This window comes from Dipodomys merriami, unplaced genomic scaffold (assembly GCF_024711535.1).
Source record: "Dipodomys merriami isolate MVZ:Mamm:240054 unplaced genomic scaffold, mDipMer1.0.p SCAF_19, whole genome shotgun sequence".
NCBI lineage: Eukaryota > Metazoa > Chordata > Mammalia > Rodentia > Heteromyidae > Dipodomys > Dipodomys merriami.
In genome coordinates, this window is record NW_027203270.1 from 25,390,001 (window position 1) to 25,402,436 (window position 12,436).

A 12,436-nucleotide genomic window follows, 5' to 3' on the forward strand; every position below is an offset into this window, starting at 1 on the left:
GAGGCGTGGCTCAAACGGTAGAGCACTTGCTTTGAGCTCATGAGCTGAAGGACAGTGCCCAGGCCCAGAATTCAAGCTCCACAACCACCACCACCACCATTACCAACAACAACAACAAAAAAGAAGGTAAAGTTGGAGAGGGCTGTAATTTGAGACCAGCCCAGACAAAAAAAAAAATAGTAAGACCACTATTCTCAACAAAAAACACAAGATTATCATCCCAGCTATGCAGAACATATAAACTATAGCCTGGCCCCTTGGCAAAAGCATGAGACCCCATCTGAAAAATAACTAAAGCAAACAGGATTGCAAGCATGACTACTACTCAAGTAGTAGAGTGCTTGCTTAGTAAGCATAAGGCCTTGAGTTCATGTTTCAGTATTAACAACAACAACAAAAAAGCATTTTTTATGACTTAAAAGATATCACTGTACTAACTGAAGGAAAAGTTTTTCACCTAGAGATTTAAATTGGTAGCCTGGGAATTCAAGCAGAAGATAGACCTCAAATGGCAGAGCCCAAGTTCACAAAACTAGAAATAAAGAGGAAAAAGATAAGCAACCAGAGAACCTAGTCAGGAGAGCTAACATGCAAATGAAGGAAAACATAAAAAGAAACAATAAGACTGCAATGAAGAAGTGTTTCTAGGCTGAAAAAGATAGGAGTCTACAGACTGACAGGTTCTGTGGGTTACAGAAGAGAGTACTGACAAGAAACTCCAGCAGTACACAGCCTATAAAACACATTTGGTTTAGGGACTCCAGGGAAGGAAGCACAAGCCATTAATGAATAGAAAACATAATCCAGTGTAAAAGGAAATCAATAGCAACCTGATCAGAGCAGAAAATCCCCATAAGGTCAACCAATAAGTTAGAAATATGTCAGAAATAATAAAACCAAGTACGGGTTAAGAGTTGTTAAATGAAATATGAAGAGACTGGATTCTTGAACTGCAGAGTTAGCTTCAGTGTAAAAGTACAGCCATGTCACACATACCAGAAATGTGATCTTTAAAAAGGCAATTACGGTTGAAAGAAAATACTACCAAGAGATTCTAGGCAAGTACAAAAAAATAAAGCCAAATAAAAGGGTGAAATAGAAGGTTAAGCCTCAAAATAGGTTGAGGAGAGACAGCAGGTAATGATTGGATGGCTCTTATCAGAACAAAGTCTGCATGTTCCAACAGCATTACCACTAATTATAAAAAGCAAAAAAACCATTACCAGGTGCTGGAGGTTCACGCCTGTAATCCTAGCTACTCAGGGGGCTGAGATCTGAGGACTGTGGTTCAAAACCAACACAGGCAGAAAAGTTGGTGAGACTCTTATCTCCAATTAACTAGCAAAGATGAAAATAGAACAGTGGCTCAAATGGTAGAGTATAAGCCTTGAGGGGAAAAAAGCTAAGGGACAGCACCCAGGCCCTGAGTTCAAGCCCCAGTACTTGCACAAAAGAAAACTTTTAAAAAAGAAAGAAAAGAAACAAAATAGAAAGAATTCTAAGGACATGAAAGTTTGAATAATCAACAAACTTGATTTATCTACAGGGAACATCATGTTCCTTAAATAGAGAAAATACTATTTTTCTTTATGTCTATGAGAAACTCAGCAAAACCATTTGCTCAGGCACAAACAAACCCACAATAATTTTTTTTTCTGGGGCTTGAACTCGGGATTTAGGTGCTGTCCCTTAGTTTTGTTTTTGTTTTTTTTTTTTTTTTTTTTTTTTTGTGGTGGTGGTGGTGGTTAGTTGGAGATAAGATTCTTACAGATTTCTTCCCCTGGCTGGCTTTGAGCTGTGATTCTTAGATCTCAGCCTCCTAACTAGAATTACAGGAGTAAGCCACCAGCACCCTTCTTGTTGGCCAGACTTTCCTTCTGGACAATAAGCTACTTGAGACCAAGGGCCTTAATTCTTGTTACCTTCCCAGTGCCTACTACAGCATTACCCTTTCCTTACTGAACACAAGTGTGAGCTAGAAAGCAGGAAGCATCAGCCCACTGTGGTGCACTGACCATGTAAACCCATCACAAAAACCTAAGAAATCAAACACACATAAGAAGAAACCCAAATGCTAGCAGAAATAGACTCAAATGTCTCTGCTATCCAAACATTTCAATGAGATTAAATCATTTTATGGGGGTTGGGAGGATATAGTAATTCACACATTGGAATAGGCCCAGGAGAGCTCCAGTCTTGTGATCAGGAAGTACCTGCTGGCTCCTGTTTCCCAAAGCTAGAGGAGGGGACCCTGTTCCTCCAGCCAGAAGCAAAGGAGGCTGGTGGGTCTCCAGGGGGCCCAGTCCTGAAGGCCTCTCACCTGGCCAGGCAGCAGTTCTGGAAATCCCCTCAACATTAGAATTCTTCCTCAATTTAGAAACAGAGCTTCCTGAATTTAACCAGGAACTTCATGCCCAGTGGCTGCAGTCCAAGCAGCCTCATTTCCCCCACGCATCAGTCCCCTTGCTTATCAGCCCAGGTCCAGCTCCCAATCCTGCCAAAGCTGTAGTAGAGCACGCTCCCTGTCACCCCCTCCACCACAATCAGGGCCTTCCAACACTCCAGTGTCTGGCATTGACCAGCCAATGGAAGCTGGCACTCAGCACTGAGACCCATCCCTTCCCACACTATATAGTCCTAGAAGGGCGGAGAAAATGGGTTCAGAGCTGGCCAACTGCTAGGCTCAGGAGGAAGCAGGAAGGAGAGAACTAGTCCTAAACCTAACTTGAGGCTTCCAAGCTGAAGGGAACCAGAAACTAAGAATGACAATGAACCCAGGCTCCAGAGAGCTGTTCAGAGGACAAAAGGCCACATCCCAGGCTGCAGGGGAGGGAGCTGGAGGTGAGGAGAGCTCTGGGTGGCCAGGATGTGTGGTGAAGGAAGGGGGTACCCTATGAACGTGCTCATTCCCAAAACAGGTCTGGCTGGGCACTGGACTCCTGGGTCATCAGTTGGAGGGGGTGGAGGGGAAGGCAAGTCCAGTATGAAGAAATCAGTGACCTTTGCTAGGAAGGGGTGGGAAGGGGTGAATAGAAGGGAGGGACAAGGAGACTCACTGGATCCCCTTATTTTGGGCTATATTCCCAGCTCTTCCCAACCCCTTCCACCTCTTCCCATTGGCCTGAAGTGTAATGAAGTAATGGGCCTGTTGGAAGGAGGTTATCCCAGGAAGTGTACAAGGAAGCCAGGTAGGGGAAGATCTGGGAGGGAGGTGAGAGAGAGTGAAGAAAAACCCTAGCTGTCCTTTTCTCCCAGGGATCCCATAGTTCCCTGGGCCATGGGTCACTCACAGTTCCTGGCAGCAGAGGAGGGAAGAACGAGAGCCCCAGGGCTCTGTCCAGGGCAGGCTCAGGTGTGGCACCTCCCTGCCTGTTTGTTCAAGAAGTGGTAGCACAGGGTTGTAACTCTGTCCTGCCAGCGGCCAATGCCTGGGCAGCAGAGGCGGGCTCCAGTCCAGATTGTGCCCTGAGGTGCCCCACCTCTGGGGCTGGGGCAGAGAAGGTGGCCACACCCTCAGGGAGGGGCGCAGAGGCCACCTTTTTGCAGCATTGCTACTGAGCTTTTCTGAGGGAGCGGCAGGGCCTTCCCTAACCCTAATGCCATGTAAATTTGGGGGCATCTGCCCCACTGCAGCTTGTACTATTCTTGCAGAAGGGGGACAGTGTAACCAACCCTGAAGGCCACCTGGCTGAGACTAAGCTTGGTAGCCAGGGTGGGGTTGGAGGTCAATAAGTCTAGAATGGACTTGGCTGGATATAGCCTGGACACTCAGGCTGTGGGACATTTGACCAGACACTAAACCTCTCTAGGCATATTTTATTTTATATGCCTGTGCTGCATTTCAAGCTCCTAAGAGCCCAGCCCAGTGTGCAGGCCTTGGAGTGAGGGCCCACAGCACTGTTTAGAGACATTGTGCCATTATATTGTATGTCCCCTATATCCAACCTGGTGACCAGCATATACAAAGTACTCCATATGTGCTGCTTGAGTGACTGGTGAATAGCAAGACTATACAGCACTGTCATTGGTAGGGGTTCCCCTCTCCTGGGGGGTCTCTGGCCTGCTGATACCCAGCTGATTGCTTTGCCCTTCCCTAGGACCCTGTGCCTGTGTCATCTTTATATGAGTGCTCCTGCATTCTGGGCCACACCTTTTTTCCAGAAATCCCATTCATCATCCTCAGCCTCTCCCTCACCAGCTTTATCTATCACTGAAACTCGGGGGAGCTTCTGTACTCCCTCCTCATTCCCTTCCTCCTGCTGTCAAACCTCTCCCAGCTGTCTCCATCCATATCTACTACCCTACCCTTGACCTACTGCCCTCTGCCCTCAGCCCGCCCTCTGGTGGCCACTTTAGATAAATATCCAAACGCCTCTAAAAACAAAACAAAACAAAACAAAACTTGGCCTTTCCATTTATCTGCATGTCTTTTGGGATGTTGTATATTGGGCTTTGAGTATGCTAAGCAAGTACACTAACAACCGAGTTACACCCCCAAATCTTTTGGCTTTTTTTTTTCTATTGTTGAGACAGAGGCTCTACCTTTGTGCTCAGATTGGCCTCAAACTCAAGATTCTCCTGCCTCCACCTTCCAAATAGCTGGGATTAAAGGTATGTACCAACATGCCTGGCACCATTATCCCCTCCCTTTCTTTTTTTTTGGGGGGGGTCCAGTCATGGGGCCTGAACTCTGGGTCTGGGTGCTGTCCCTCAGCTCTTCAGCTCAAGGCTAGCGCTCTATCACTTGAGCCACAGCGCCACTTCCGGCTTTTTTCTTCTTGCTTATGTGGTGCTGAGGAATCGAACCCAGGGCCTCATGCATGCAAGGCAAGCACCCTACCACTGAGCCACCTTCCCAGCCCATGGGCCCTCCCTTTCTTCTGGACATTTCCTTGGCTTCTAATTAGCATGCTCCTGCTTTTCTTCCTTGCTCCCTGGTTGTTTCCTCTCTCTAGCTTTTGTTTTATTCCTTTGGCAAACTCTATCCCTGGGACTTTCCTTTACCCCACTGCTCCCCATGTCCTCAGCAAACAACAATGTCTGCTGACTAGTGTGAGTGAGAAGCTAGCACTCAACTTGATAGCCCTGTCCTTCCCCCAGCCTAACAGTTCTCAGACCCTGAAGAAGGTCCCATCACCAGCCCTTGCCCAGGAGACAACAGGTCCTTGGCTATTCTTACAGCCCTGGCTACCGGGGCCTTTCCTCATGGCCCCTTCTTTCTTCACAATGAGTCTTCTAATAGCTACAGGATAAAGTCCAAATCCCTGACAAAGGCCCATGAAACCCTGCTTGAGGAGCAGATGCCAGCTACCCTAAACCCACACTCCATCTCCGAGTGCTAGCCAGGCCCTATGGGTCTGGATGGATGTAGTCCCCAAGGTGTCCACACTTCCCCCTGCCCATGTTCTAGAGGACCCTCAGGGTAGCTCCATCGCAGATGGCCTACACCATGCTAGACAGAGGCATCTATTGCCTCCCACTGGCCTCCTGTCCCACAGAATGCACCTCTTAGGTTGGTAGCAATGCCTTAGTCATCTCTAGATCTAAAGGCTCATCTGGAGCCTGGCAGGCATTCCCGTAATTCATGCTTCATGAACATGTTAGTGGGGGAGGGGATGCACCACATCTGCATCCTCTGAGGAAAAGAGGCAGGCTCACCTTTCAGGAAATTCCTTCCCACAGACTGCCTGCCTGGAACAAGGAAGTGCACAGGTGGAATTTCCTTCCCAGGGGGAGCACCAACTCCCTATCCCTGGCGTTTGTTCAGGATAGAGTATCAGGGAGAGCTATAGCTGACCAGGAGTCAAGTGTGATCACAGGGAGTGTGGTACTTATGCTATTACTTAGCACATAGGAGGAAATGGGACCAGAGATGCTAAGTGAGTCCTTGAGGGTCACAAGTGGGATCAGGCAGCGGAGTCTCTGCCCACCGCTCAGGTCTCTAGCAGACACCCTGGTTTCTCATGTGAGTACAACCTCACCACAAACCTCTGCACCTGAGAACATGCTGGGAGTAGAAGGAAGGAATGGGGCAAAGGTGACACTGAACAGAGACTCTGGTGGCTGGGTGTGATTTCTTTTCTCAGGAGATGCTAGGATCTTAGGGTAAAGGAAAAGTCTCCTTTTGGTCCAGAGGCTTAGAGTGGTAGCCCTTGGGCAAACCTGCTGAGCCCTGGCCATGAATTCATTCTTTGCTCTCTTTATCTCTGAATTAGATGCAGGGGTTCAGCGTTAAGACCATTCTCCACTTCAGGTGTGTGTGCATGGAGAGGGGGGACACACAGGGCACCATTACTAGGATCTATGCTGTGGAGAGAAATGGAGTGCGTCTTGGGAGCTTGCCCTACTGTGAGTGGTGGAGGACACTGAGAAACGGTCCTGGCATTCTTTTTTTTTCGTCATGGGGCCTGAACTCTGGGCCTGGGCGCTGTCCCTCGGCAATTCAGCTCAAGGCTAGCACTCTACCACTTGAACCACTGTGCCTCTTCTGGTTTTCTGAGTGGCTTATTGGAGACAAGAGTCTCACGGACTTTCCTGCCCAGGCTGGCTTTGAACCCTGATCCTCAGATCTCAGCCTCCTGAGTAGCTAGGATTACAGGCATAAGCCACTGGTGCCTGGCTAGTCTTGGCATTCTGTCTCTTGCCCTGGCAGGTTGCAGGGCCTGGGTCTGGTGTCCAAGCCCACCAGGTGCTGTACTCCAGCATGGCCACAAGATGGAGAAATCAGAACAGTGGCAGATGTCAGACCAGGTTCATTGCATCTTTACCCACCTCAGGCTGCCCTTCCCTAAAAAGTTCTAAAGTTGAAGATGTCAGAGTCCCAGTAAGATCATTCACAGAAGGTAAGAGTGTTTAAAAACATACTCTATGGTGGCTCACACCTGTAATCCTAGCTGTTCAGGAGACTGAGATCTGAGGGTTGAAGTTTGAAGCCAGCCCAGGGAAGGAATGTATGAAACTTTGTCTCCAATCAATTAGCAAAATACTGGAAGTGTAATTATGGCTCAAATAGTAGAGTGCCAGCCTTGAGTGAAAAAGGTAAAGGAGAGCTACATACACACACACACACACACACACACACACACACACACACACACACACACACACACACACACACACACACACACACTACTCTATTTACTTGTTTCCATATTTCAAGTTAACACAACCAGATTTCGAGTGGGGGAGAGGGAAGAAAATCACCCTCAAGATAACCTGAGTTCTTTCTAAAGCAATCTCATTAAGAGTGACACACACACACACACACACACACACACACACACACACACACACACGAATGAAATATTCGAAGCAACCCCAAAGTGAAGCAGACTACTGAGTTACACATTCACCATCTCATCTGATACAACCCCTGCCCCAGAGCAGTGGCAGACTCACAAGGCAGGATTTTAGGAAGGTACTACAGGGGCATGCACCTGTCCAAGATTACTCCAAGCAGGGTTTGGGCTAGCTGATTTGACATGAGTAGTTGCAATAAGTGCGATAAAAATAAAATAAAAAAAATAATAACATCAACAGCCTCTGATCGGTTCAAACCTAGTATTGTCAAAAAACAAAAACAAAACTTTGTTTCTGGGGAGCTTTGACACTTGGGAATTGGTAATCAGAATTCATGAGTCTGAAAGCTTGCACCAGAAGCCAGGGGACCTGGCAGGAGGCACGGTGGAAAAAAAAACCCACAAACCCCCGGGTGCAACCGCCACCCCCTTGCCCATCCCCATCAAGCTCGCGGCAGCCTTACCTGCTTTGGGCGCTCATCCTGCAGCGGGGCGGGGCCGGGCATATCCTGGATGGCCTCATAGACATTCTCCGAGTCACTGCGTGCCAGGGGTCTCGGGCACACCCAGGATCCCGCCACGCTGCAGGCCTTGGCATGACCAGTACTCCCGAGGAGGCCTGCGGACGGCGCGGCGCCCTGGCGCGCCAGATCATCCAGGGACTGCGCAGGCCGCACTGGAGCAAGCGGCCGGACGTACAGGCAGGAGGGCTGGCCTGGGGCTGGGCTGCGGCGCGGGTCTGCGGTGCGGTGTCGCGCGGGGCCACACAGGGAACTGGCTCGGCCACGGGAGTCCGCAGGGGTGCCATCGGGGCCGGGGAGCCCGTGCGCACTCACGAAGCGGTAGTCATAGGCCAGGGGCTCCGGGACCGCCGGGCGCGGCTGGGGCGCAGGCTGCTGGGTGGGGGCCGGGTCGCCGAGCGCGGGCAGCTCGCGCACGTACTGCGCGGGCAGGTAGAAGGGGCGGCCGCCGGGCTCGCCCCTCACGTGCCACCAGTGCTCGGTGCTGCGCCGCAGCAGCCGGTAGCGCTCGTTGGGCTGAATGGCGACGCGGCGTCCATCCTTGCTCGTGTACTCGAAGGGGTGCTCCACCAGCACGTACACGTCCCCCTCCACGTCCGCCGCCATCGCGCGGCCCCCCTGGCTTCCCTGCTGAAATCAAGGACAGAGGTCACTGAGGTCAGAACGTCTGAATTTTAGTGAGTGCCCGCCGCCCTAGGGCTCTAAGATCTGGCTGTTCGAGTCCCGATCTTGCATTCGGGCTTCTGTGTTCCCATAGGAAATGCGAACTTGGTGAAGAAAAAACAAACATCACCTCGAATCTTATCCTCAGAACTGGGATAACTGGGATGCTTCATTCTGTGGCTTTGATGGTATGCTTCGCTTCAGCCCCTAGGGAGTGGGGTGGCCCTACTGGCCCAGTTTTACTGCCAGGGAAACCTTGGCTCAAAGACAGGTAGATTACTGGCGATAAGGCGGACACTACATTTGCCTAAAACTTGGCCGAACCTGTTTCCTCCTGGGTGAAGTGGGAGTTCTAGTCCTGTCCCTCCCCTCCCTCCCCTCCTGTCCGCTCTCCTGGGAGGCCTGGAGCCTGCGGGGAATCCGTCAAACTCCGCTGCCCGCCCGCGGGGTCAGGACTGGGGCAGCGCTCCGGGGCAGCCCCCAGGCTGGTCCCCGCGGAGGGGTCAGAGCCTGCACGGTTCAAAGGCGTTTGGTACACGCTGGCTTCTCCGGCTAAGGCTGGGGAACCGGTTCTCTTGGTTTCTTTCCTTCCCCAGCGGTTTCTCGCCTCACCGACCGACCGACACCATCTCCTGCCTCTCCCGCTCCCAGACCACCTCCGACAGAGGTTTGGCTTCGTGGCCTGCGCCCCTGTCCTGGGTCTCACCCCAGTTCCTGGAGTGACCACCCATGAGGTGTCCCTAGCGTTCTCCAAAGTTCTCTCAAGTAATCACTGTAAGCCCTGCCCCCTATGCCAGCTCAGTCTGGCTCCTGCAGCGTCGGCGCGTGGGGTGGGGTGAAGTGGGGTGAGGTGGGGGCAGAGCCCACGTGTTAAATCTGCCTGGGCGTCTCCGGAAGTGCTTGGCCCCTCCAAACACTTACATGGACCACGCGGGTCTCCTGACCCTCAAAGGTGGCTTGGGACCCCAAACTGGGAGTCCCGCTTCTTGCTAGGGCTGAGGGACCCCAGGAGCAATTAATAGGAGGCCCATAGCGCTCCTTCTTTACCTCCACAAGAATCCCTCAATGGGGAAAAGGGTATAAACTGAGTCACTCGGCAAACTCTGGTCCCTGAAGGCGGGGCCCAGCGAGCAAGCTGGGGGCTGAGCCTACAAACTACGCGCAGGACACTCCCCTCACCCCCTACCCCCACCCCTAGGCGCACTCACGTTGGCTGGGCGGGCCTCAGGGAGCCCATGGGCTGGATGGGCGGAGCCGGCGGTGGGCTGCAGATTCAGCTCCTACCATCTCCCAGGGTGGGGCTTCTGGGGGCGAGGCTGGAGACACCACGCCAAGCTGGGGCTGGCAAGGGAAGACGAGGCAGAGAAGGCCATACAGTTGGGCTGTCCCCAGTCCCCAATGCAGTTGTGTGTAGGAGGGCGAGGAGGGGCCCTAACGCCCGTGCCGGGCCGGGCCTAGGGCAGACACTGGGGGCGGAGCCCGGAGCGAGGGGAGGCTCTGCGGGGAGATGCGCGTGAGGGGCGCCGGCAGGGTGTGGGGGAGGCACAAACGAGAATGGTAGGGTCTGGCCTCCGTCTGCTTCCCGCCGCCCCCCCCCCCGGTGGTCCCCGAACGCCGCGGGCGCGCCGCTCTGGAAACGCAGAGTTGAGGCGGGTCGGGCCGTCCCAGCGAGCGAGGCTGTTTGCACCTTGAATCACCAACTATGATCTCGGTGCAGCCGGAATGCCGGTGCTGTCTGTTCCCGACGCACCTCCCTCCGCCCGCCGCAGGCCCTTTGCAGGCCTGGGAAAACTAGGAGATTCCCATGGCAGGGACGCCCACCGGAGCTCAGCGCCTCGGGTAGGGTGGAAAGGGAGCCCGCACCGCAGCTCCTTCCCAGGTCCTGGGGGAGGGACGGGGGAAGGACGGGGAGCGGGGAGGATCCTAGCAGCGCCAGAACTCGTCCTTCGCTCGGCTGGAGGTACCTTGTGCCCGGGCCCCCGCGTCGGCGCTGGGATCTCGGCCTGGTGCCCCCTCCCCGCCCTAGGACAGAAGGCAGCCCCTCGCCCAAGGCGATCTGCCCGTCCCCTCTCCCCGCCCCCCGGCCCTCCTCCTGGCCCCCGCAGCTCCTGCTCCAGCTTGGTTTAAAGGGGAGGCGGCGCGCGGAGCTCCCGGGTGAGGACGGCTACCTGAGGCACCCTCGCCGCCCTCCCTCCGGCCCGGGCACCTTAGAGCGTCTTCCCGCGGGCCTTGCTTCCACTTGCCCCGGCCTGGCGCGCGTGGGTGCTTGGCGTCCGGTGCTTCCCTCTTCCACCGCCAGACTCCCGCGCTGCCCTGTTTCCTGTTCAACAATATAACCAGAGAGGCACCGGCGGAGAGCGCTCCACAGAACTTCCTCCCAGGCTGGGGCTGGGCTGCGGTTGCGAGAGACAATCCCCGGTGTCCTGGCTTCCTGTCCCCTCTGGGCCGGGCTAGCGCCCCAGGACTAGAGACGCCACCCTTCCCCCCTGCACATCCCGGGATCCGGGGCCACACCTGGCTGTCTCCAGGGAGGAGTAGGCAGCTGGGCCCGGATGGTAGGCTGGTTGTGGGGGATGGCAGCCTCCCACTAACTTCTGGCCATATTACCCTCCCGTTGTAAGCTCCCTCCGTCTTTGGAGGGGAGGACAGCCATCCTTTTAGCTAGATGGCAAAAGTAAGCAACTTCCTGGGGCCAGATCTTGAAAGAAGTTCTAGGACCTTCCACTTTGGAGGCCTTTGGGAATCATCTGCCTCCAGGGAAAGCAGCCTTCACCCTCTGCTTTCCATTTGCGTTCATCCAGTGGAGAAGCCCAACCCCAGTGGACTCCTGCTCTAGGCTAGAGAGAAACAATTGTGAGGTTGCCTGGAAGTGGTTGTGCTGGGAGTTGGATGCTTCAGGCTAGTGTGTCCTCACCCAGACATCACCCGAGGAGGGCTGAGGCTTCGTTTAGCTAGAATCTAATATTCTTTCTTGAACCAGCTCCCTAGTAACTGACCATTGTGCCCAGTGTGACTACATTGTGCTGGATATCTCAAGTCTGACTCATGGTGGGCTCTTAAAGCCCACCAGGGAAGCCCGTGGCATCATCTTCTGCTCACATCATGCATCCTTTTCCACTGCCTCTAGTCATCTAGCAAACAGGCAGGCAGTGGCTGGTAGTGTTTATGGTCCTCGCCTGGGGTCCGGCAGGTCTGATGCCCAATGTTGCTGGGAGTGCCTCTTATCTGTATCTCCTGTATTACCTGCTTACTTCATGGGCTTGCTGGGAAGATTAAATGAGATGCACTAACCACAAGGCTGTTAAGTGGTTATTGCTATTGTTAAGTAGTTATTGCCATTGTTACTGTCATTATGGGAGGAGCTCTTTGGGGTTGAGTCTCCAAATGGTCCATCCTCCTGTAGGCAGAGGGGAAGTCTCGTCACAGGCTATTTGCCAAGGATGTTGAACCTACAGTACCAGCTTAAATGGCCCAGCCTCCCCTCCACTGGGCCTGCCTCCTCCAGGGCCTGTCTCTGCCTCCTTTCCTCTTGGCTACCACTCCTCCTTGGGAGAAGCTGGGGGGAGGGGTATTGGATGGACAGGGGATGCCCACATACGGCTGAAAGGGGTCTTCAATGGCAAGAAACGGGTGTTTTTTTTCTGCCCCACTTTCCTGCAACCTGACTCCCCAGGAATTAGTCTATTTCCTTCTTTTGTTCTTCCGTGGGCAGTAGGGGGCTTCCTCCTATAGGCCCCTCAGCTTCAGCTTCTCCTTGAAGTCAGCAGCCAAGTAAAAGTCACTTTGGGTCCTAAGTCCACAAGCCCTGATTCCAGGTTTGCTCAATAACCCATTCTTCTTTGCGCCTCCCTCTCCTATACTTCTGTATATCCACCAGGGACTTGTGTTGGGGGCTTTCAAGACACAGGAAGAGAAGCCACGGGTGAAGCTAATTCAGTTGATAAAGGTATGAAA

The 12,436-nt window shown here is 53.1% G+C and overlaps 1 protein-coding gene across 5 annotated transcripts in view; it reads right to left on the reverse strand.

The window, feature by feature from the left end:
• Positions 1-11,015, reverse strand: part of Arhgap27 (Rho GTPase activating protein 27) — a 31,292-nt gene extending 20,277 nt beyond the window's left edge. The window contains exons 1-3 of one of the 5 annotated variants that reach the window (XM_070027937.1): positions 10,689-11,015; positions 9,691-9,823; positions 7,763-8,446 (exon numbers count right to left, since the gene is read on the reverse strand). In XM_070027937.1, coding sequence (XP_069884038.1) covers positions 7,763-8,425 — 663 coding nt within the window. In that variant the 5' untranslated portion in view covers positions 8,426-8,446; positions 9,691-9,823; positions 10,689-11,015. Of the gene's footprint in view, positions 1-3,290; positions 3,365-7,762; positions 8,450-8,612; positions 8,630-9,690; positions 9,824-10,446; positions 10,492-10,688 lie in introns of those variants that run through there. The other 4 variants (XM_070027936.1, XM_070027938.1, XM_070027939.1 and 1 more) reach the window with 4 other exon arrangements.
• Between the last annotated feature and the right edge of the window lie 1,421 nt (positions 11,016-12,436).